Consider the following 23740-nt stretch of genomic DNA (forward strand, 5'->3'; position numbering starts at 1 on the left):
GTCAATTAACCTGTAAAAACCTAATTGGCTTTTTGACTAATTCACAATACTGTGACGAGAGATTGGAACCCAAATTTTATGTCATGTTTAGCTTTAACAAATGAAACAGCGGAAATCAAGGAGTGAAAATAATTATGAGGGGCGACGGGTGCCAAAATATTTCTCGCCTAGCGTGGCAAAATACCTAGAGCCGGCCCTGGGAACAACTGTCCCCAAGCATCTCCATCTGGAATCTGCTTGAGAGATAGGACTAGAACCACCGCAACGCATTGCCCCCTATCCTCAATTTCCTTCTGGATGCCATGGTCGATGGTATCAAAAGTCGCTGAGAGATCTAAAAGCACCAGCAGGGTCACGCTTTCCCTGTTGATATTCAAGTGGAAATCATCTACTAAGGCGACCATAACAGTTTCGACTCTGTATCCCATCCTGAAGCCAATTTGAAATGGTCTATATACTCTGTTTCATCCAAGACCGCTTGGAATTGAAGAGCAACTGCCCTCTCAAGCACCAGGCTTAGAAATGGAAGATGGGAGACTGGTCTGTAATTGTTCATGTCCAAGGGATCTAGGGAGGGCTTTTCCATAAACGGCCGTACCACCGCTTCTTTTAAGCAAGATGGAAAATAGCCCTCCCTAAGAGAAGCATATCTCAGGTGAGTCCTAAGTGCATCTCCTCCTTGGATGACCAGCCATGAAGGGCAAGGGTCCAGAGGGCAAGTTGTCTTCTTCACACTTCCAAGGAGCTTGTCCATGTCTTTGGTACTTACAGATTCAAATAGACCCAGTATGATCTTATTCACAGAGTCACTGGACACCTCACCTATAGCCTCTGCAATAATGCCAGTGTCCAATTCGGCTCTTATCTGAGAGATGTTCTCTGTGAAATAGTAATTTAAATTGTCAAAGTGAGCTGTGGAAGACTCTAATAATGAGTTCTGGGGGGGAAGATGCCTGAGTCAGGTCCCAGATGCCCCCCCCCCCCAACTTCAGCACTCCCTTTATGCTTTTCTTTCCTTGGCACTTTCACTCCTTTATTCCTTCCTTCTTCTCCTTTAACATACATCCCTTCAAGGGAGTCCAAGGCCCTTTCAGCATGTTCCCAGAACCGGGGGGGGGGGGGGGGGGGGGGGCTGAGGGTCTCTCCGCTGGTCCTCCTCCACAGGCTTGTTTTGAAGGGAAAGGTATGTATGTTGGGGAGTGCCTAATCTGGTTGCCCAGGGGGGTGTCAGTATCCCCAGAAGGGGTTTTGGGGTCCCTCCATCTCCCTCCTCTTGACTTTGGCATAGATTTGGGTCTTCTCTCCCCCCAGACAGATCCCCCCCCAGAGAAAACTCCACCCCTCCCGAATAATGTTGTTTCCAATGCTATTGAAGTACCTGGGCCCCAAGGCCATGCCTCACTCCAAAGATCCCACCTGCCCTCTTTTCTCATAACCCCCCAAGTACCTGGGCCTCAAGGAATCCCTTGAGGAGGGGGCAGGGAAGGGAGAGGAGGAAGAGGAGGACTGCCTTTCTTTGGGGGGAGGAGATCAGGGTTTCCTTCCTTCTTACAACCCCCCCAACTCCCCCCCTCCCGAAGACCCTGCAGCCAAATCTTTGAACGAACGAGGGCTCTCCCCACTTCCCTCCTTCAGAGCAGGCTGTGAGGGCGGCAGGTTCAGGGGCTGAGACTGTGCATACACATTTGCCACCAAAGGCCCCTCCTGACCATGCGCAGGTATCGCAAGGACCATGCTGCTGCTGCCGCTTACTCCACTGTCGGCCTTTGGAAGAAAGGAAGGAGCCCTGGTGGCGCAGTGTTTAAATCCCTGTACTGCAAAACCATAAGGTTGTGAGTTCAATACCTGTGAAAGGGTTCAAGCTTGACTCAGGCTTGCATCCTTCTGAGGTCGCTAAAATGAGTACCCAGATTTTTGGGGGGGCAATTAGCTTATAATTGGAAACCGCTCAGACACTGATAGTTCAGTATGAAGCGGTATATAAATGACGCTGTATGTTTTTTGTTTGTTCCAGAATGGAACCCAAGCTGCGGAGCTGGACTCAGGAGGGAAAGGCTGGGGAGGCTCTGCTTTGTACATATAGCTCTGATGTCTGTCTGTCTGTCTGTCTGTCTGTGTGTCTATAAATATGTGTGTGTTTGCCTCTGTTCTTATGGCTGGGAATGGAGCTGAGGGCTGAGGAGAGAAGAAAGGCTCAATTTTGTGCAAATGCAGAACTTCTGTGCATCAATGAGTCCAGTGTGTTGAAACAACAAAGAACTTTATTAAGAACACATAGTCAGAAATTTGGTGTTTAAGCCAGTACTGCCCCCCCCCCAATCCAATGAATACATTACAACCCCCAAACCTAAAACTCCACCCTCTTCCAAACCTAGCCCCCACCTCCAATTCCCACAGTCTATGCCCCACAGATAACAAGGCCCCCTTTGCCATTCCCAGAAACTAGCCCTTTCTCTTAATACCTGCCCCCAACTTTCTGAAGCCAAAATCCCACACATTGCAAAAGCTAGCATTCCCATAACTATTTTAGACAGCTGCAACAAATCCCAGGCCCCCATCTAGCTAACCTATACCACAACCCATAATCCTTAGCCAAGGTTATAACCCAAAGCAATGATCTATACTAATAGCAATTAAAACGTAAACTTAACAAAATATAACTTTAAAACATAAACAGACATATGGACAGACAAACCTTACAAACAAAATCATAAGGGCCTTTTCACTGCTGCATTGAAAATATATTTTCTTTTAAAAAAATTATTGAACATTCATTAAAAAGACACACAAGACAAAACATTAGTACACACTTAAACATATTTACACAATATACAAAGTATATATATATATATATATATATATATATGAAAAAAGCCAAGTAAGTTTCTGTATCTCTAAACTATGTATACTTCCTAGATGGTGTCTAAACCTCTTAAATTTTCATTTCTTCTAGTATCCTGTTTTAATCTTTCAGCAAAGAAAAATAGAGCTAGATAAACAAAAACCCAATCTCCATTTTTACTTGGTTCTTGTTTCTACTCTTTAAGAGAAGAGGAGATTAATTCATCCTAATTTATATATGTTTTCATAGTTGATTTGAATTGAAAAATCAAGAACAGAACCTTTTTTTCTGAAAATATATTTTCTGTATTCCTTCTTTACAAAAATAATATTAGTTCATTGCTGGGATTTTTTTGGCTTCTCTCCTGTGTGGACTCTCTGATGTGTCACTAGGTGTGACTTCGAAGCAAAACCTTTCCCACAATGCTGGCATTTGAATGGCTTCTCTCCTGTGTGAACTCTCTGATGTGTCACTAGGTGTGCCTTCTGAGAAAAACCTTTCCCACAATGCTGGCATTTGTATGGCTTCTCTCCTGTGTGAACTCTCTGATGTATCATTAGGATTGACTTCTGAGAAAAAGATTTCCCACAACGCTGGCATTTGTATGGCTTCTCTCCTGTGTGGATTCTCTGATGTGTCACTAGGTCAGACTTCCAAGAAAAACATTTCTCACAATGCTGGCATTTGTATGGCTTCTCTCCTGTGTGGACTCTCTGATGTTTCACTAGGTCAGACTTCCAAGAAAAACATTTCTCACAATGCTGGCATTTGTATGGCTTCTCTCCTGTGTGGATCCTGTGATGTTCCAAAAGGTGTGACTTCCGAGAAAAACCTTTCCCACAATGCTGGCATTTGAATGGCTTCTCTCCTGTGTGGACTCTCTGGTGTATCACTAGGTATGACTTCCAAGAAAAACATTTCCCACCATCCTGGCATTTATATGGCTTCTCTCCTGTGTGGACTCTCTGATGTGTCACTAAGTGTGACTTTGTAGAAAAACTTTTCCCACAATGCTGGCATTTGAATGGCTTCTCTCCTATGTGAACTCTCAGATGTGTCACTAAGTGTGACTTCGTAGAACAACTTTTCCCACAATGCTGGCATTTGAATGGCTTCTCTGCTGTGTGGACTCTCTCTTGACTCACAAGTTTTTCTGTAAAGAAGGACAATGACAGATAAGTGAAAATCAGAGTTAAGAGAGGAGGGTGTTACCCCCAGATTTAGCCCCCATTTACGCTTCCCTATTTGACAGTAAATTAATAAAGTTGGTGTGAGTGACTGAAGCGTGATCCTGTTGCAGATACCCTAAATTCATGGAACGATTGTATCCTTACTTATAGCAGCTAACAAAGAAGAGACTAGATGGGGACTGCCTTGGGGGAATCAGTGGAAGCAGATAGTCAGAGGACTGGTGAAAAAATGTTCCATTAAAAATGTGCAAAAATACTTTGATTGACAGGTGGCATCATATCCTGTGAGACTGCCATAAAGTACAGAGTCGGAGCCCAAGGCATGATGCAAACCAACTGCAGAGGTCACTTCATGCTGTTTGGCTCCAGATGACTCACAGCCAATACAGTATACAGCTCACATGCGAATCGGTGTGGATTGGATTGGTGTGTGAACAAGAGATGGTGAAGTTGATGGAAGTTGGAGAGGAGAGCTTGCAAATATTTGCATTATTAGGAGCAGGTAACTGTTGAAGTTGCCAGATACTGTGCAGATGTGATTATTTGTCGCAGAAATTTTTTGAAACTGATGCAGAAACAACCATGAAATACCGTCCAGTTAGTCTGACATCGATACTAGGAAAGATTCTAGAGCAGATCATTAAACAGAGAGTCTGTGAACATCTAGAAAGCAATGCCATAATCACAAAAAGTCAACATGGGTTTCAGAGAAAGAAGTCATGCCAGACAAACCTGATCTCTTTTTTTGATAAAATTACCAACTTGTTAGATGAAGGGAATGCTGTGGATATAGTATATCTTGATTTCAGTAAGGCCTTTAACAAAGTTCCCCATGATATTCTTGCAAACAAGCTTGTAAAATGTGGACTAGACAAGGCAACTGTTACATGGATTTGTAATTGGTTGACCGGCCGAACCCAAAGGGTGCTCAACAATGGCTCCTTTTCATCCTGGAGAGAAGTGACTAGTGGGGTGTCCAGTGGGGTTCTGTCCAGGGCCCAGCGCTATTCAACATCTTTATCAAGGACTTGGATGACAAAATTGGGAGCATACTTATCAAATTTGCAGATGACACCAAATTAGGAGGAGTAGCTAATACTTCAGAGGACAAGATGAAAATTCAAGATGACCTGAATAGACTAGAAAGCTGGGCCAAAGCTAATAAAATGAAATTCAACATGGAGAAATGTAAGGTATTGCACTTAGGGTGCAAAAATGAAATGCACAGATATAGGATGGGAGACACCTGGCTGAATGAAATTATGAGTGAAAGAGATCTAGGAATCCAAATAGACCACAAGTTGAAAATGAGTCAACAGTGCGACGCAGCAGCTAAAAAGGCCAAGGCAATTTTAGGCTGCATCAAGAAAAGTATAGTGTCTAGATCAAGGGAAGTAATAGTGCCACTCTATTCTGCTTTGGTCAGGACCGACCTGGACTATTGTGTCCAGTTCTGGGCACCACAGTTTAAAAAGGATGTGGAGAAACTAGAGCATGTCCAAAGGACAGCGACTAAAATGGTGAAGGATCTGGAAGCCATGCCCTACGAGGAATGACTTAGGGAGCTGGGGATGTTTAGCCTAGAGAAGAGAAGGTTAAGTGGTGAAATGATAGCCCTGTTTAATTATTTGAAGGGATGTCATGTTGAGGAGGGAGCAAGCTTGTTTTCTGCTGCTCCAGAGACAGGGACCCAGAGCAGTGGATGCAAGCTCCAGGAAAAGAGATTCCAACTCACCATTAGGAAGAACTTCCTGAGAGTAAGGGCTGTTCGACAGTGGAACAAACTCCCCTGGAGTGTAGTGGAGTCTCCCTCCTTGGAGGTCTTCAAGCAGAGGCTGGATGGCCATCTGCTGGGCATGCTTTGATTTGGATTTCCTGCATGGCAGGGGGTTAGACTCTTGCGGTCTCTTTCAACTCTATTATTCTATGATTGTATCTTGAAATAATTATGACATAGAGTCAGTCTACTGTTTTAAGTCTATATTTCTTAAAGTTATTTGGGACAATTTTTACTTGCAAGGTTTAGGATTTCATTTTATGAACTGATTTTACCCTTATTGCTAGGATGCAGTCTACTTATTGTGATTCTTTGTAATACTTGTTTTTACTTCTTCTTTTTTTTAAGCTGGCCATGTGCCATAATAAATTATTCATTTATTCATTTGTATTATTTTGTAACTCAAGATAAAGAACCTCCAAGGACTTGAATGAAATCTACTGCGTCTGTGACTTATTTTTAAGTGTGGAAAGTGGTCTGCGTGTTGCCAATACCTATATCTAGATATTTGCTTCCATACTCTGCCATGTTATTGTTGAGCTGCATCTGGGAGTGTCACCCCCAGATTGTAGTGTACATTGGATTGTGAACGCAATCGAAATTCAGAGCCAACAAGGACCTGAGAGGCAGTGTGGTCTTTGTCTGAGGTATTTGCATCAAACACACACTGCATTCAATTCGTGTTCATGCCATGCTTTCCCCTCACAGGAAATATTCTAAAGAGCTATAAACCTTTCCGAACCCTCAGTTTCTGCCCCAAGCACCAATTTCAGTATAAATATCAGGCCCAACTTGCTGTGCTTCAGTGTCACTCCAGTTACAGACAGACACTCTGTTTGTTTTCTTGGCTAAGCACCTCAATGCACTCACCAACCCCAATTGTCGCAGGAACTACTGACCTCTCCCGATTCCAACAATTGGAATAAAGCTCTGGATAGGTAATAAATACCTTTAACAAAGCCTTACATCTATTCACTACTCCCACCTTTGCTACCTATATCTTGTGTGTGCGCATGAACACTTATATATATATAGTATGTGTGTCTGTGTATTTTGCTTTCCCCCTAAATAAATAATATAACTTTATTACAGCCATTTGGCCAGCACAATTACAAAATTCCAATTTAAAACACAACATAGGTTCATGTACAGGCAGATTGGAGAGTATAACCAAATGATAGTTTATAAAAAGTAAGGCTAAAAAGTAAGGATAAAAAGTAAGGATAGGGCTGCACGATCAGGTAAACAGACAACAACGAGTAGGCTGCCATCACCTCACAAACAGCTCTATCATATTGTGTAATAGAGTACCACATTCAAGACATATTAGTTCAAAACCACAGTCATATCCCCTGTCCAAGCAAGAGCTAAACTACAAAGTGCCATTAATCAGATGCAACTGATTGGGGTAATTTCATTAGACTTTAGTCCCCAACTAGGTTAGTTTGATGGTATGGTAAAATACAGCCATACCTCCTCCTTTACAAATCTTACCGTTAAATCAAGCCATCTATACAGATTTTGAGATTATAACATATTACATCTGTTTAACAAGCTGTTAACGATTTGTAATAGCAACTGCAAAAGAACTGCTTGCGTTATAACTTCCTTCTGATCTGCAAGTAGAAAATTGGTATAAAATTGCTCTTGTCTGCCTGGAAACTGCAACACAATTGGTGTTATATATAAAGCACGTATTTCTGTATACAAAGAACAGCCAAAGAGAACATGATTAATATTTTCAATTTCCTCCGAGCCACAAGGACAGTATCTGTGTTCGTAAGGGATCTTTTTAAATCTGCCCTCCAGGACTGCTGATGGTAAGATGTTAAACCTTGCTGACATGAAAGCTCTTCTGAATTTCGGGACATTCAAATTCTCAAAATATTTCGCATATTTGCCAGGTCTACTGGATTCCCTAACAGGATGTAAAGTTAGTTGGAGTCTGGAAATCAATATCCTCGATGCGTTGAGAAATCACAGATTTTGCTTTATCATAGCCTAGTACAGTTATTTCAGATAGTGAGAGTCCAAGAGATAAGAGTTTCAAGGTCAGTGTCTCCTTCCAGGGAGACAAAAAGGAGTCTGTTAGAATTAATGGCACTAAACCGATCGGAACAAAAAACATTTTGAGCCATAAATTTAATTTGCATATCCATACACGCGCCTCAACAGATAGCATCCCTGTTTCTAGACGGAGAATGGGATTCGAAGCACAATTTGGAGCACATAAAATTGTTCTTAAAATTTTATGTTTGAACTGCCTCGAAGGTTGTAAAGCTACTGAAAGTACAAATCTCAGAACCGTATAATAGTTGTGCTAAGATCTTAGTAACAAAGACTTGGAGAGCTGATAAATGTATTGGCGTCCCTTATTATAATAGAAAGAATATAAAACTTTAATACTTCTTTGTGTGTCCCCTAAATAAAACACAAAAACCTATTTCAAATGCCTCTGACGTACTGTTTGATTCAGGACCTGCTAGAGCTGGGCTGGATCCAGAGGTCACTGTTGCCCCAGTAAAACTATCTCCTTCTATTGAGCTAAGTGCCAAATTCCCCTAAAAGCACAGCACTTGCGGGTGTCCTCCCCAGTCTCCAGCATTTTGGGTAACAAAGGGCCTCTTGAATCAATCATGGAGCTAAGCAAGCTCAGGATGGAAAAGAAACATTAGAGAAAAAGCAGGTTTTGTGTCCCCCTTTCTTCTCTTCATAGATATTACTCATAACTGATCATAGAATCATAGTTGGAAAAGGCCACAAGGGCCATTCAGTCCAACCCCCTGCCATGCAGGAACTCTCAATCAAAGCATCCCCGAAAGACGGCGATCCAGTCTCTGTTTAAAGACCTCCAAGGAGGGAGACTCCACTACACTCCGAGGAAAGAATGTGTTCCACTATCAAACAGCCCTTACTGTCAGGAAGTTGCTTTGATTCTATAATTCTAAAGTGGAAACAAAGTGCTCTGTCAGTGAATGATGAAAGGGCCCTCAGTCTTCACAGGAAGGTCAATGGATTCAGGTTCCTTACCCACAAAGGCCACATTCTCATAATTCTCCATCATCACAGAACTGTATGTAAGTTTCTGCTTCTTTGTCAACAGTTTCCATTCCTCCTCGGTGAATATACTGCTACATCCGCAAAGGTCACCTGCAATAGAAAATAGCCTTATCCAGAGAGTAACTAAGCAAAAGGGGAGGAAAGCACATGGTGCATCGCAAATATTATTTCAACACTTCAGAATTCAGTCCAGGAAATAAACTTTAAATTCTGCAAGAAAGCAAAAAGCTACAGCCTTTGAGATCCAGTTTGTCTCGAATCCTTTCAATATAATATACAATATAATATACAATATAATAAACAATAAATTTAGACCATTTCTAAGATATTATTGATTGATTGGGATACTGATTACCCCAACATGTAAAGTATATTTAGTCACCAAGGAATTATAGTGAATTTAGCCATATCTCTCCTAATTTCAAAAACAGTTCTAGGGAGTACTCTGGGCTTGAGGGCCACTGGGCCCATCCCCAATTTAGGTTCAGAGAAATTCTTCCATATCCCTCAGCATTTCACAGATGGGGAAAGCAAGACATATGTGGACAAGCAACACCAGAAGGCGTTCAAGATGGCCAATGTTGTTAATGACGAAGATCGCACAAGCGAGGAAGGGCACAGTAGATTGCTTTTGCTTCCGACTCCTAGCAAGGGTAAGACCCTGTCCCTTTCTCTCCTCCCCTCTCCCTCTTTTGAGTTGATGGGCTGCACACGTCTTTTGAACTTGGAACACATTTTGCAGTAACTGAAGTGAACTGAAGAGAAGAGGGAAAGTGGGAGCAGGAGAGAGAAATGGGTCATTTTCAAAGCCCCTGAAAAAATGAGGTGACAGAGGATTAAGCAGGACTCCCTCTGCCAAACTGGGACAGTTGTTCTCCGCTTGCTTTCATGAGCCGACCCAGCAGTGACCCAGATGAAACTAATACACAGGATGGCAATTTACCAAATAGTTGTTGCACCTTGGCAGCCTCTTCTTCTTGGAGCTCAGCTCCCTCTGCTTGACCTCTATGTCAGCCATCAGGTAGGCAGGGGGTTCCTGGTGGGCCTGCGCTTTGGTCACTTCCAGCAAAAGATACCGCAAAGCCGTGTACAAGGGGGCCAAGATGAAGTTCCTGAGAAAAGAGACCAGGGTTAGGCTTGGTTTGGAAAGAAACCCTATAGCACTCAAAGTCACAAAGATCGGCATCCTGCTGGTGATATACGCAGGTGACATATGCCTCCTTTGGGCCAATTGAGAGGTGGGCATCACTTCCTCCCTCTGCACCAAACAAAGCCCCTTGGACCTAGCATAGACTCACAGCAGCTCCCCTACACAACAGTTACTCCATACCTTGTTAGATTAGCTGGGAATCAGGGGATGGGAAATTGGAAAAGGCCCTGGTTATGTCCCCATAGCTAGATGTGAAATGAGGGCATCACCTGCTGAAACCTGCAGAGGTCCCCAGTGGCCCTCACAGGAAAATGTCTTCGTTTTGCTTCTGGCTATAGAAACACAGCTGGATGCATCTCCAATACCTTGCACCCAACACTCCCACCAGGCATGGAATGGTCATGCGGCATGGCTTCCACAACTCTATGGTAATAACTGGGTCATTGAATGGCCAGTTGCAGCCTGATTCCACCTGGAGCAACACTGGAGCATAGAAGGTTCTGCTGGGTCAGGCATGTCTGGCCTGGTGGCCCCTCATTCTCCCAGTGGCCAAACTAGTTGCCGTCCATCCCCCAGAGAGGCCCCCGGTCAGGCAGGGCAGGAAAGGAGCTCTCTCTTCTCTTGTTGCCCCCCTTCCATGGGATCCAGCCCTCCTCCCCAATTCCCATGGCAGCCTTCTGCATGCAGAGAAGTCACAATTCAGAGAGTGTCTTTGCCCATGTAGAGATTGCCTATTTTCCACACTATTGCCTGGCCATGTTGGCTTGGGAATGTCCTGTTCTAGCCACATAGATTCATAGAATCATAGAATCGTAGAGTCGGAAGAGACCCCAAGGGCCATCCAGTCTAACCCCATTGTGCCATGCAGGAACTCTCAATCAAAGCATCCCCGACAAATGGCCATCCAGCCTCTGCTTGAAGACCAAGGAAAGAGACTCGACTGCACTCCGAGGAAGGAGTCTGTTCCACTGTCGAACAGCCCTTACTGTCAGGAAGTTTCTCCTAATGTTGAGGTGGAATCTCTATTCCTGGAGCTTGCATCCATTGTTCCGGGTTCTAGTCTCTGGAGCAGCAGAAAACAAGCTTGCTCCCTCCTCAATATGACATCCCTTCAAAAATTTAAACAGATCTATCATATCACCTCTTAACCTTCTCTTCTCTAGGCTGAACATCTCCACCTCTCTAAGTCATTCCTCATAAGGCATGGTTTCCAGACCCTTCACCATTTTAGTCGCCCTCTATGATTCTATGATTTGTATCCCAGGTGGAGAAATTACAGCCCCTGGGCTGAATAAGACCTGTATTTCTTCAATGATCTGATCAATGGCTTCCCCTCATTAAGCCCCCTTCCCCATTTAGACACTGGTGAAAATAATCATTTCATTTTTACAAATGAGACAAATCTCTGAGCTTAACTGCTGTGTTTGTAATATAATAATCTAATAATAATACATTTATTTATATACCACTTTTCCAAAAAGATCAAAGCAGTTTACAAATTGACAATTACAAAATTTGTGTGTTTGTGTGTGTCAGTCATAGCAGGAGCATGAGGTATGTACCTCCTCCCTCTGTTTGCTAAAGCCACACAGAAACTGAGGCATGTACATTTGTGTGCATTGTTTCTGAACAGATCTATTGTCAAAATCACAATTTCTTCACTTCTCCTTGTATATTTTTAAAAAAGAAGCACACTGCTGAATATATTGCACTTATACAAAAAGAATCTATAAACGTATAGGTTTATGATTGAAGATTGCATCCTGGATTACGCTCATTTTGGGGAAGTGAAGACCTATGTAAATTCATTATATAAACCCAGTGAAACAAATACCTCACAAAGCCCTAGTAAACAACACGTACACACAGTCCCCACACAAAGGACTCACTGGTGCATTGTGTGTCTGGGGTCTGGAAATCTCACTTCAAACTTCTGGGAAGACAATGCTGCCACAGACTGAATTTGGGGCTTTATTCCTCCAAAGCAAGGTCTCACTCTCTCAGCTGCAACCCTTCCATACAATCCTGGACTGAAGCATTTAAACAAAGGTCCTCTTCCAGCTCCAGGAATAAAGGCCTACCTTCAACACAAAGACCCTGATTCCTGCAGCCCCAGAAAGGGCTCTTCTGCAGTCCTTTATGGCCGGAGCTTCCCTGGGTCAGAGGCCGTCTCCTCAGCCGCAGAGAAGGGTTGCTCTGAGTGCGAAGGAGGAGGAGGTCCAAGGGCTGAGGGAGGGAAGGCAATGGGGAAAGGTCAGTGCCAATGGCCATGGAGGGCAGAAGGTGACAATGCCTAGGAAACTCCTCTGAGTCCCAGCCATTCTAGGAATGAGTGTCAGGAGTGAGTCCAGGGGACTGAGGGGGTCTCCTTTCCCAAAGAGGGAGGCAAGGACCGGTGGACCCTCACAGTCACAAGCAGCACAAAGTTTCTTCCAGAACACAAAATGGCTGCCTCTGCCTCAGCACCTGGCAGTTTGAGGCCTTCAGGGAACCCAAAATGGAGGATGAAAGGGCCCCAAAGTCGGAAGGGACTCCAAACAGGATCTCTGACCCTAAACAACACAGAAAGGTTTTCCTGATGGCACCCGATGGCTGTGAGAACACAAAAAGTCCCCAAACAGGATTTCCAAACCTTAACAACAGCTAAACATTTCCCTGATGCTGTTGAAAGGAGGAACCTCATCCCCTCCTTAATTACAATCAATAGTGAAATATATTAATATTAATATCAAGAGTGCCCATCGTCCACAACCCAGCTCAGGTCTTGACCGCTCAGGGAGGCCAGTCCAGCTGCAGGTGGCCCTCCATCTGTCCATCCTCCTTTCCCTCTTCATTCCTCCTCTTTTTCCTAGCATCAGCCCCTTTCCCAAGAAGGCTTCATCCGCACTATAGAATATAAGGCAATTTGACACCATTTTAACCGCTCATTCCTATGGAATCCTGGGATTTTACCTTTGGAGATTTAGCCTTCTCTGCCAGAGAGCTCTGATGCCACAACAAACTACAAATCCCAGGATTCCACAGGATGGAAAAAGGAGAGTTTACACACTTTAGAACTGGATTATTTCTATATTGCAGATAAAGCCTGGGTCGGATGTAAAAGTCTAATTATTATCCTGTTGAAAATGGTTTTGCTTTTTTAAAATATAAGCAGTTTGTTTTTCTGTCTAATCCTTATTTTTCTTCTTGTTGTTTGTTTCATTCTTGGTAAGATGAGTTATTCTGGCCTGTCTCCTTCCTTCTTCCCTGAAAATGTCTTAATAAGGAAACTGGGGAGACTCTTAAAACCTCCCAAAGGAGCCACTTTTGGCTTTTTGGGGGACTAGCTTCCTCTTAGAATCCAAAGCCCAATGTTTGTGAAGAATAATAATAAGGCTTGTATTAAAAGCATCCTCCCCATTTCAGAACCCTTTAAAAACCCATGTTCCCCAGAAAGAGCAGAGCTGTGTTATAAGATAACCCTCTCTGAAAAGAGACACAAAAGACCCACAAAGGGACACACTTCCTTCCTTTTGGCCCAAGGAACCTGGCCTCCTTCTCTCTCTGGAGCCTCAAGAGAGAAAGAGAAGCCTCTGTTCAACTGAGGCCTCAGAGAAGGTTCCGGAATATTATTCCCCACAATCACAAGCAGCACAAAATGGCCACCAGAACACAAAATGGCTGCCAGAAAACAAGGAGGCAGGGGCTGAGATTCTAGCCAATCAGGGCCAGGGATGGTGGGATGGACAGGAATTCCAGCCAATCAGAGCCAGAGACTGTGGGAGGGACAGGGAATCCAGCCAATCAGGGCCAAGGATTGTGGGTGGGACTGGGATTCTTGCCAATCAGGGCCAGGGATGGAGGGAAGGACTGGGATTCCAGCCAATCAGAGCCAGAGACTGTGGGAGGCACAGGAAATCCAGCCAATCAGGGCCAAGGATTGTGGGAGGGACTGGGATTCAAGCCAATCAGGGCCAGGGATCGATGGATGGACTGAGATTCCAGCTAATCAGGGCCAGGGATGGTGGGAGGGACTGGGATTCAAGCCAATCAGGGCCAGGGATGGTGGGAGGGACTGGGATTCCAGCCAATCAGGGCCAGGGATGGTGGGAGGGACTGGGATTCAAGCCAATCAGGGCCAGGGATGGTGGGAGTTACTGGGATTCCAGCCAATCAGAGCCAGGGATGGTGGGAGGGACTGGGATTCCAGCCAATGAGGGCCAGGGATGGTGGGAGGGACTGGGATTCTAGCCAATCAGGGCCAGGGATGGTGGGAGGGACTGGGATTCCAGCCAATCAGAGCCAGGGATGGTGGGAGGGACTGGGATTCCAGCCAATCAGGGCCAGGGATGGTGGGAGGGACTGGGATTCCAGCCAATCAGGGCCAGGGATGGTGGGAAGGAGTGCGATTTCATCCAATCAGGGCCAGGGATGGAGGGAGGGATGGGGACTCCAGCCAATGGCAGCCCTCACAGTGTCCTCAGGAGGCAATCATGTGTAAAATACATATCATAAAACCATCACAAAGTATAAATTCCAATTACAGCAATTGCAGAGCAGTTATGCTGTTATGACCGGAAGTAAACATATATACAATTATAATTATATATACATGCTGATGTTGACCAGAACCTGGGGGCTGTATACATGCGCATTCATATTCATATTCCTCTATGCATTTCCTTATGTTTAAATTGTATGCAAGTAGAAGAGTATATATAAATATATAAATCATATATATATATGATCCAACATATATGTCTACATGTGTTTGCATCTCTCTCTCTCTCTCTCTCTCTCTCTCTCTCTATATATATATATATATAAATACATGTGCGTACACAGGTATCTATGGGTATGTATAGATGTATCTATGGGTATTGTATGCAAGATCTATAGACTTTAAACATTCCATGTCTGTGTGTGTAGGCTCTTAAAAGTATAAGTCTGAATGCACTTAGATAGAGATGCCTCCACATACATACATATATATACAGATGTATATATACAGATGTATATGCGCAAACACACATGCCACATACATCTGTTGTTGTCCATTGTTCTGGTCCGTTGTTCCAGGTGATGCTGGAGAAGAGGCCCTGCCTCCAACGGAACCAGAGGCTGCAGGCGATGAGCGAGCCCCTATATTTTAAACCAAACCTTACGGCTGGCAGTGGTTCAGAACTCCAAGACCTGTCTCTTATAGTGGAACCGTAATGGGTTAAAGGAAGTGTGTCCCCACTGCTTGGTTAGTTCTCTTTCCGCTTTCAGGGATCAGTGCAGAATGAGAGATCACACACCTGTCACCAATCTAGGTCTTCTTCTTTACATCCAGAGTGGTGAGTAAATACAGAATTGGACTATAAAACTTTTAATCAGACACATAAGAGACCAGATCTGGGTTCAAACACTTTGTATGTAACATTTATTCTAACATTAGGGACACTCATTCTAATATATTACATGTCAAGAGGCCTCAAATCATGCACACATTCATACAATGCTCATGCACACAAATCTTCCCAGAGGTCCATCAGTTTACTGAAAGAGCGATGGGTGCCAGTTCCAGCTGATTTTGGCACACTAGCACCATGGTTTTGAATATTCCTTTATGCTTTTCAATATGTGCATCATTTTTCCTGATGAGTGACATCTTGTTCCCATTCCGTTCTTCTTCTGGTGCTCTTTACATCAAGTTGTGTTATACGCAGTCCATTCTTCTTTTAGTACATTCAGTTTCATGTCCTTGCATTATGGTGTCTTTATCTTTTGCACATTCAGTTTCAGCTTTTCTTGCTTCTCTGTGCCAGATCCTTCATCTCATACTTCATCTTCTAATTCTGTCACATTCACACATAACACACCTACCCACCATGCTACGTCTTCCTGTATGGCAGGGGCTTGGACTTGATGGCACTTGTGGTGCCTTACAAAGCCAGAATCCTATAAATCCATGCTTTTTCATCCTGTGTGTCGGGGGTTGGACTGCATGGGTCTTGTGGTCCATTCTTATTCTAGAATTCTATAAAAAAAATAAAAACAACTACAACAACAACCCAACACAACAACATACAAAAATCAATAACTTTATGAACAGACAACCCTTAAAAACAAAATCACAAGGGCTTTCTCTTATCACCAATGCATTGAAAATATTTTTCTTGTAATACTTCTTAACAAATACAGTATTAGTTCACTGCTGGCATTTATGTGCTTTCTCTCCTGCATGGACTCTCTGATGTATCATTATGTATGACTTCGAAGAGAAACATTTCCCACAATGCTGGCATTTATGTGGCTTCTCTCCTGTGTGGACTCTCTGATGTATCACTAAGTTTGACTTCGAAGAGAAACATTTCCTACAATGCTGGCATTTGTATGGCTTCTCTCCTGTGTGGACTCTCTGATGTATCAGGAGGTTTGACTTCTGAGAGAAACCTTTCCCACAATGCTGGCATTTGAATGGCTTCACTCCTGTGTGGAGTCTCAGATGTGTCACTAGGTTTGACTTTAAAGGAAAACCTTTCCCACAATGCTGGCATTTGAATGGCTTCTCTCCTGTGTGGATTCTCAGATGTATCAGGAGGTTTGACTTCTGAGAAAAACATTTCCCACAATGCTGGCATTTGTATGGCTTCTCTCCTGTGTGGCCTCTCTGATGTCTCACAAGGTCTGACTTTGAAGGAAAACATTTCCCACAGTGCTGGCATTTATGTGGCCTCTCACATGTATGGACTCTCTCAAGACTGACATGTTCTTCTGAAAAAAAAAAAAAGAACAATGACACACAAGACTGACTCTCTGAATCAAGAGAGGATTGTGTTACCCCAAGATTTAGCCACCTGTTAACCCTTCCCTATTTGATATAAAATTAATAAAGTTGGAGTGGGTACCCTGAATTTAGCATTTTTGCAGGTATGGATCCCTACTCATAGGAGGTAGCAAAGAAGAGATTGTAGGAGAACCTGCCTTGAGAAAATGAATGGATTTAGCTGCATGATCCATTTATGTCTGTAGAGGTTGAAGGGATTATGGCCAAGGAATGGGACTGGAAGGAAATAGTCAGAAAAAGGCTCTGAGAATCAGTGTGCTAATCCCTTTTGTCTGAGGTACTTGCACCAATAATAATTATGATGCTGATGATTTATTTATAGCCTGCCCAATCACAAGGAATCCGGGTGGGTTACAACAATAAAAATAAAGAGAATAAAATAAAATACAAAAATAAATACAATACAGTAAAATAAAACAGAGCGACATGAGTTACAGTAAAATTCACAGTTAGGCCTGATGGAAATTGGGCCTGTCTTTTTCACTCCCTCCTAGGTCTGATGATGACAGTTGGGGCAGAGGGAGGGCTCTTCTTTTTGAGGCCAGAATATAATTTTAATTTAATTTAATTTAATTCTCCTCATTAATTTAAGAGAAGAAGTGATGGACAGAGTGAAGGAAGTCACAGTAAATGGGGAGAGCTTAAACCAAGCCCTCATTGCATTAAATTTGGTTTCAGACCATTCTTTCCTCACCCAGGAAACATTCTAAAGCAATTTAAACCTTTTCATACCCTCAGTTTCTGCCACTAAGCAACAATTACAGCATAAATATCTGCTCCTAGTGGCTGTTCTTCAGCCTCAGTCCAGTTGCAGGCAGACACTCTGCTCCCTATTGCATGGGGTAAGAAAGCCAGGGTACCTTTCCCAAAGAGAATTTTAATTCGGGCTATGTCCGGGTCCAATCTTATGTAAATCACTGCTGAATCTATTGGCCAAATCCATCCCAGATGTAGCCTGGGTCCGAAGCATGCTCAGGCATCCCCCTCTTTTTTAAGTGGAAGCTTCCAACACTAAAAAAATGGCCCTGAAGTGCTGCAGGGATTTGGGCTGAATCCAGGATGGATTTTGCTGGTGGATTCAGCGGAGATTCACATATGATAGGACCCGGATGCAGCCCGAATCAGAATTCAATTCAGAAAAGTTAAGCTGGCTTTTTTATCCCATGCGATAGGATCCTCTGTCGGTTTACATGGCTAAGCACCTCAATACACTCTCCAACCCCACTTGCCATGGGAGCTACTGACTTTTCTCCCCATTCCGGATTCTCAGCAACTGGGATTGAGATCCATCCAGGCAACATATTACCATTAGCAAAGTCTTACATTTATTCACCACTCCCACCTTTGTTACCTAATTCTCTCTGTGCATGTTTGTTCATTTTGCCTTTCAAATGCCTTTGGAGTTCTGTGTGATTGCAGACCTGCTATAGCTTTGCTGGATCCTGAGGTCACTGTTGCCTCAATCAAACTATATCTCCCCTTTGAGCTAAGTATCTAATTCCCCTAAAAGCATAGCACTTGCAGGTGTCTTCCCCAAACTCCAGCATTTCAGGTAAAAGACCCTAAGCAAGCTCAGGTAGGAAAAAGAAACATTAGAGAAAAAGGAATTTTTGTGTTGCCTTTCCTTTCTTCATAGACATTGTTCATAATTGCTAAATGGAAGCCCTTAATATGTCTGAAAACCAGGGCCTGAGCCGGTTCTCACCAGTTCAGTTCTTAAAACCTGTCAGGTTGGTGGCTGCCTCCCAATCCCCAAGGCCCCTCTCTTGACCCTTCCCAGAGGTCCTTTCCTGTCCACATACCTCACCTTATTTCCCCTCACCTTCCCACTAGGGCCCTCCGTTCTGGTAGTCAAGCCTGCTGTCCCAGCCCAGGATTTCCTCTGCCCCATCTAGGATTCGCCCCTTCTCACTCGCTGCCCCTCACTCCTGGAACCTTCTTCCCCCGCGAGCAAGAGCCATCACTTCATTAACCAGCTTCAAAACGGAGCTGAAGACCATCCTGTTCAGAGAAGCGTTCCCAGGCATTGCATAATTGTCACTTGCTATTTGATGTTCTTTTCTTGTCTGTTTTATTGAATCATTTCCGGTATTGCTATGTATTTTATATGTATTATCTTAGTAGACAGGCCCCTTAGCCACCACCACTCCCTTCTCCTTCTGTGTCATGTCTTTTTAGATTGTAAGACAGAGGGCAGGGAACCGTCCAATTAAAAAGATTGTATGTACAGCGCTGTGTAAATTTACAGCGCTTTATAAATAAAGGTTAATAATAACAACAACAACAACAACAACACAGAGCTAGGCAATCCTGGCTTTGCTCCTGCTTTCCTTTCCTGGCTCCCAGAGACCTGATCCCCTTCCCTTTCTCCCTCCACTCTCCAACCTTCCCTCTTGCCTATCTGCACTGCTTCAGCTTTCACCTTCAGCATCTCTTTCCTGCCTTTCTGTTTTTCCCATTCCCTCCATCTCTCTATCACAGACACACATCCACAGCATGTGATGCACAAAAGGGACATTCTGAGTCCCATTTGTTGAGAAAGGCAGGATAATCAATATACAAATAAGTCATTGGGAAAGCAAGAGCAAGGGGGCTGGGACCTGGACTCCAATTTTGGTGAGGGTCAAGTGCCAGCCTTAAGGCATCTATAAGACAGGGATGGCCTAATGATGGGGATGGGGGGGTCACACTGGCCCACAGGGGATCTCAGGAGCAACCTAACATTGTATTGTCTGGGGGTGAAATGAAATACTATTTTCTCCTCAGTATCCCACAGCATCCCTTTGGGGAACCAGAGGCCATTTTGCCACTATTGGGCTCTCTCTGAGCCATTGTAGGGCCAGGGGAGGCCTTTTCCCCAAGAAGACTCTCCTGAGCCTGAAAAGCCTGGAAGAAGGGCCAAAAAAGCCAGGAAACTTAGGACCTTTCCAGAAGGGCACCCTAGTACGTACTGTGTACGTACTAGGGTTGCCCGGGGGCATCTTTTTCAGACGCCCCCAACCCTAGTACGCACACAGTACGTACAAAATGGTGGCGCCCATTCTACATGCAGATGGTGATGCCCATTAGGATGTCACGACTGCGCCGCATTCAAACGGAGCGGCATGGACGTGACGTCCTGGTGTCATGAAAGGGCGCTTGTGGCGCCCTTTCCACGGCGCAGGAAGGAACTCCATTTTGGAGCTCCTTCGTTCATTTGTGTCGCTGGTGCAGCCTTTAGAGAGCTGCGCCAGTGATACAAAAGAGAAAGGTGCAGAGTGGCCCCTTTCTCCTTTCCACGCCACTGTTGGGGTGTCTTTGGGGCTTGAAGCCCCAAGGACACTTTTTCCAGGCCACGGCGTGGAAAAGTGGTGGATTGGGGCCTCAGGGCTACCGCTGTGGCAGCTGAGGCCCCGATCCGTTGATGAAAGGGGCAGGTACATGCCACCCCAAAGGGGCAATCTGTAAACCGCCCTACTGAGGGATGTGCTGAGGAGCATTTGGGAGTGAAAAGCATTTATCTCCATAGTTCCTTCCCACAGAATCCTAGAATTGGCAGTTTAGAATGGGATATTTAGAATCCTTAGAAAGTGGAGAGCAATAGTGCCTCACCAAACTACAAATTCCAAGATTACACAGGATATTGTTATGACAATTAAACTACGTGTGAAAGTAGCTTAGGACTCATAGTAGACCACAAGTTGAACATGAGGCAGCTAAAAAGGTCAATATGATCCTAGGCTTTATCAATAAAAGTATAGTGTCTAGATCAAGAGAAGTAATAGTGCCACTCTATTCTGCTTTGGTCAGGCCTCACTTGAAATAACCCTGTGTCTAGTTCTTGGCACCACAATTCAAAAAGGATGTTGAGAATCTGGAGAGTATCCAAAGGAGGGCAACCAAAAAGGTGAAGGAACTGAAAACCATCAAGCCCTATGAGAAGTGGCTTAGGAGCTGGCTATATTTATCCAGGAGAAGAGAAGGTTAAGAGTGGATATAATAGCCCTGTTCAAATATTTGAAGAGATGTCACCTTGATGGATCAAGCTTGCTTTCTCCTATTCCAGAGAAAAGGAGAGGAACAAGCCACAGGAAAAGAGATGCCACCTAAAGATTAGGAGGAACTTGCTGACAGTAAGGGCTGTTCGAGAGTGCAATATACTTCCTCTGAACGTGGTGGAGTATCATTATTGTTATTATTGGCCTGGTAGAAATGGACACTTTGTGGCATGCCGGCGGTGATTTTAGGGTTTGGGAGCATGCAGTAACTGCACACTCCCAAAGCCTAATACTTATGGGCAGCACAATCTTGACGCAGTGCCATCCATACGGCGCATGCATCCATGACGTGTCTTGTGTGACGCGTCCAAACAGCACGGCGCATAAGACATATCACCGTGACGCTCCAAGGTGCAAATGGCGCCTTGGTGGCATCACAGGAAGGAGTTCCATTTCTTAGCTCCTTTTGGCTGCAGATCGTTCTTGCGGCCATGAGGTTGCTGCGGCAATGATCCGGAGGAGAAAGGGACAGCCTGTGGCCACCCCTTTCTTCTAATCTGTACTGAGCCATTGTTATTATTATTAAGATTTATTTCTAAAGCGTTCCTTCTTTGGAGATCTTTAAACAAAGGCTGGATGACTATCTGTTGGGGGTGCTTTGAATGTGTATTCCTGCATGGCCAGGGGTTTAACTGGATGGCCCTTGTTGCCTATTCCAACTCTATGATTCCATAATTCTAAAGTAGAAACATAACACCATAACAATGTAGTATGAAAGGACCCTCAGTCTTCACAGGAAGGGCAGTGGAGTCAAGTTCCTTACCCACAGAGGCCACATTCTCATAATTCGCCATCATAACATCGCTGTACAGAAGTCTCTGCTTCTTTGTCAAGAGTTTCCATTCATCCTCGGTGAAATATATCGCCACATCCGCAAAAGTCACCTGCAATAGAAAATAGCCCTGATCCAGAGAGTGACTAATAAAAGGGAAGGAAAGCACATGGTGCATCCCAAATATTATTTCATTACTTCAGAATTTATCCCAGGAAACAAACTTTAAATAATGTTAGCAAGCAAAAAGCTACTGCCTTTGAAATCCAGTTTGTCTCGAATCCTTTGTGAGGCTACAAGCCCCTCTGTTTGGAAGAGAAAACTGAATTTCTCAGGCAGGCTCCATGCTTTTACACAGGAAAACTTGTAGGTGTTGATAAGGTAAAACATGCCAATGCTGTCCCAATTTAAAAGATATTTTAAAACCTTTGTTGGAGGTAGCAACCTCCAATAGTACAGGTCCCATCCATTGGCCTTCTCTTTATCATTCTCCCGTGAAGCCTAAAATGTGGTATATTCACATCCATATAACATATCCGATATCCTAGATTTGTGGATTTGGGATGCTACTGCTATATGGCCAACATGGCTCCCGCTGGATATGTCAATTGTGTGTGTGTTTGTGTAGGATAAAATCTGGGAAGCAAAGCTCTGAGTTTCTGACATTCTCTGGGTGTCAATAGGAAGGTCTTTTCACATCATCCTGTTTCCCATCCATTTCCTCCTGGGTTCACCCCACTCCATTTTCTTCCAGAGCCCCCCAGCTCTCTCTCCCCTCCAAGGGACAGACCGGGTCTGTGGCCTTCAAGTATGGCCTCCTTTGGAGGAAATGGTGAGCTAACAGGGAGGGCTGAAGGACAAACTCTGCTAGAGCTGGAGAACCATGGTGGCTGCATTACTGGCTCTGGTCGAAGGTGGGGCAGCCCTTGAGGAGGGTGAGGAATGCCTGGAAAAGACACCCCAGCCCCACCATCACCTGACACATTGAAGTTAGAAGTCAGGTGCTCTGCCTTCCCTGAGGCCATCTCAGTAGCAAGAGCCCCACAGAGTGAGAGTCCAAAAGGACAGGGGGCTACCTGGGTCTCGGACATTTCCTATCCCTTCTTGTTCCTCCCAGGAATGGTCTTGTGCAGTTGCTTGCATGGCCAGAGGAATGTAGCCCATAGCAATGTGTTGTGGCTGGGAAGACCCGTTTCCGTCCCACTGACCACTGGGGCTGAGCTCTGAGGGGGTGAGAGGAGAGGGTCAGGGGGCTGTTGCCAGAGGAAGGGACACAGACCAGGTTCAATGCTGCAATATCTTTCACACAGTTGGTCTCAAGGGTGCTGCAAAATCCCTCTGCAAACAATCACTACATCTTATAAGTATAACCCACCCAATCATATTTGATTCACTATTATTTAGTCTGAACCATCAAATGATTTTCATTACCATGATAAGGGCCTGAATCATACTATTAGTCTCAGTGCAAGAAGACCTATTGATCCCATAGGATTTACAACCATGTGTGGAATAAGCTGAGTTTCACAAGTATTGCAATTTCACATAAGCAAAACTGCCTCTGGTCCTCACCAGAGTAGACCCACTGAATCAGCTGAATTTACCTATCTGTTGAAGAATCGTTTAGTAGTTGATTGAAAGGGTCTATTCTAGCTCGATATACACAATATATAATATATTAACCAAAGATAAGATATAAACAAAATAACTTAGGCTATGGCTGGGATATTGAGGATAGATTAAGATATTGACTATAACAAAACATATACTACATTTAGCCACCAAAGAATTATAGTGCATTTATCCATTTGTTGCCAAATTTCATGGCAAATGTCATATTTAAAAAACAGTTCTGGAGAACGCTGTGGGCTTGAGGGCCACAGCTTAGGTCCAGAGGTGTTCCCCCATATCCCCCAACATTTCACAGATGGGAAAAGAAAGACACATGTGGACAAACAACACCAGAAGGTGGTCAAGATGGCCAAAGATGTTTATGAGGAAGGTCACAAAAGCGGGGAAGGGCCCAGCAGTTTGCTTTTGCCTCAGACTCCTAGCAAGGACTCCCTGCTCTCTTCTTACCTCTTCTCTTCCCACTTTTGAG

The 23740-nt window shown here is 44.1% G+C and overlaps 1 protein-coding gene across 1 annotated transcript in view; it reads right to left on the reverse strand.

The window, feature by feature from the left end:
* LOC149287682 (uncharacterized) overlaps positions 1-22664 on the reverse strand; it is a 39844-nt gene extending 17180 nt beyond the window's left edge. Inside the window, exons 1-2 of the mRNA XM_089492546.1 lie at positions 22616-22664; positions 3207-3878 (exon numbers count right to left, since the gene is read on the reverse strand). Of these exons, the coding sequence (XP_089348672.1) occupies positions 3207-3878; positions 22616-22664 (721 nt within the window). The remainder of the gene's footprint in view (positions 1-3206; positions 3879-22615) is intronic.
* Between the last annotated feature and the right edge of the window lie 1076 nt (positions 22665-23740).

This window comes from Sceloporus occidentalis, unplaced genomic scaffold (assembly GCF_023333645.1).
Source record: "Sceloporus occidentalis isolate IW3139 unplaced genomic scaffold, rSceOcc1.0.p SCAF_57, whole genome shotgun sequence".
Taxonomy (NCBI): Eukaryota; Metazoa; Chordata; class Lepidosauria; order Squamata; family Phrynosomatidae; genus Sceloporus; species Sceloporus occidentalis.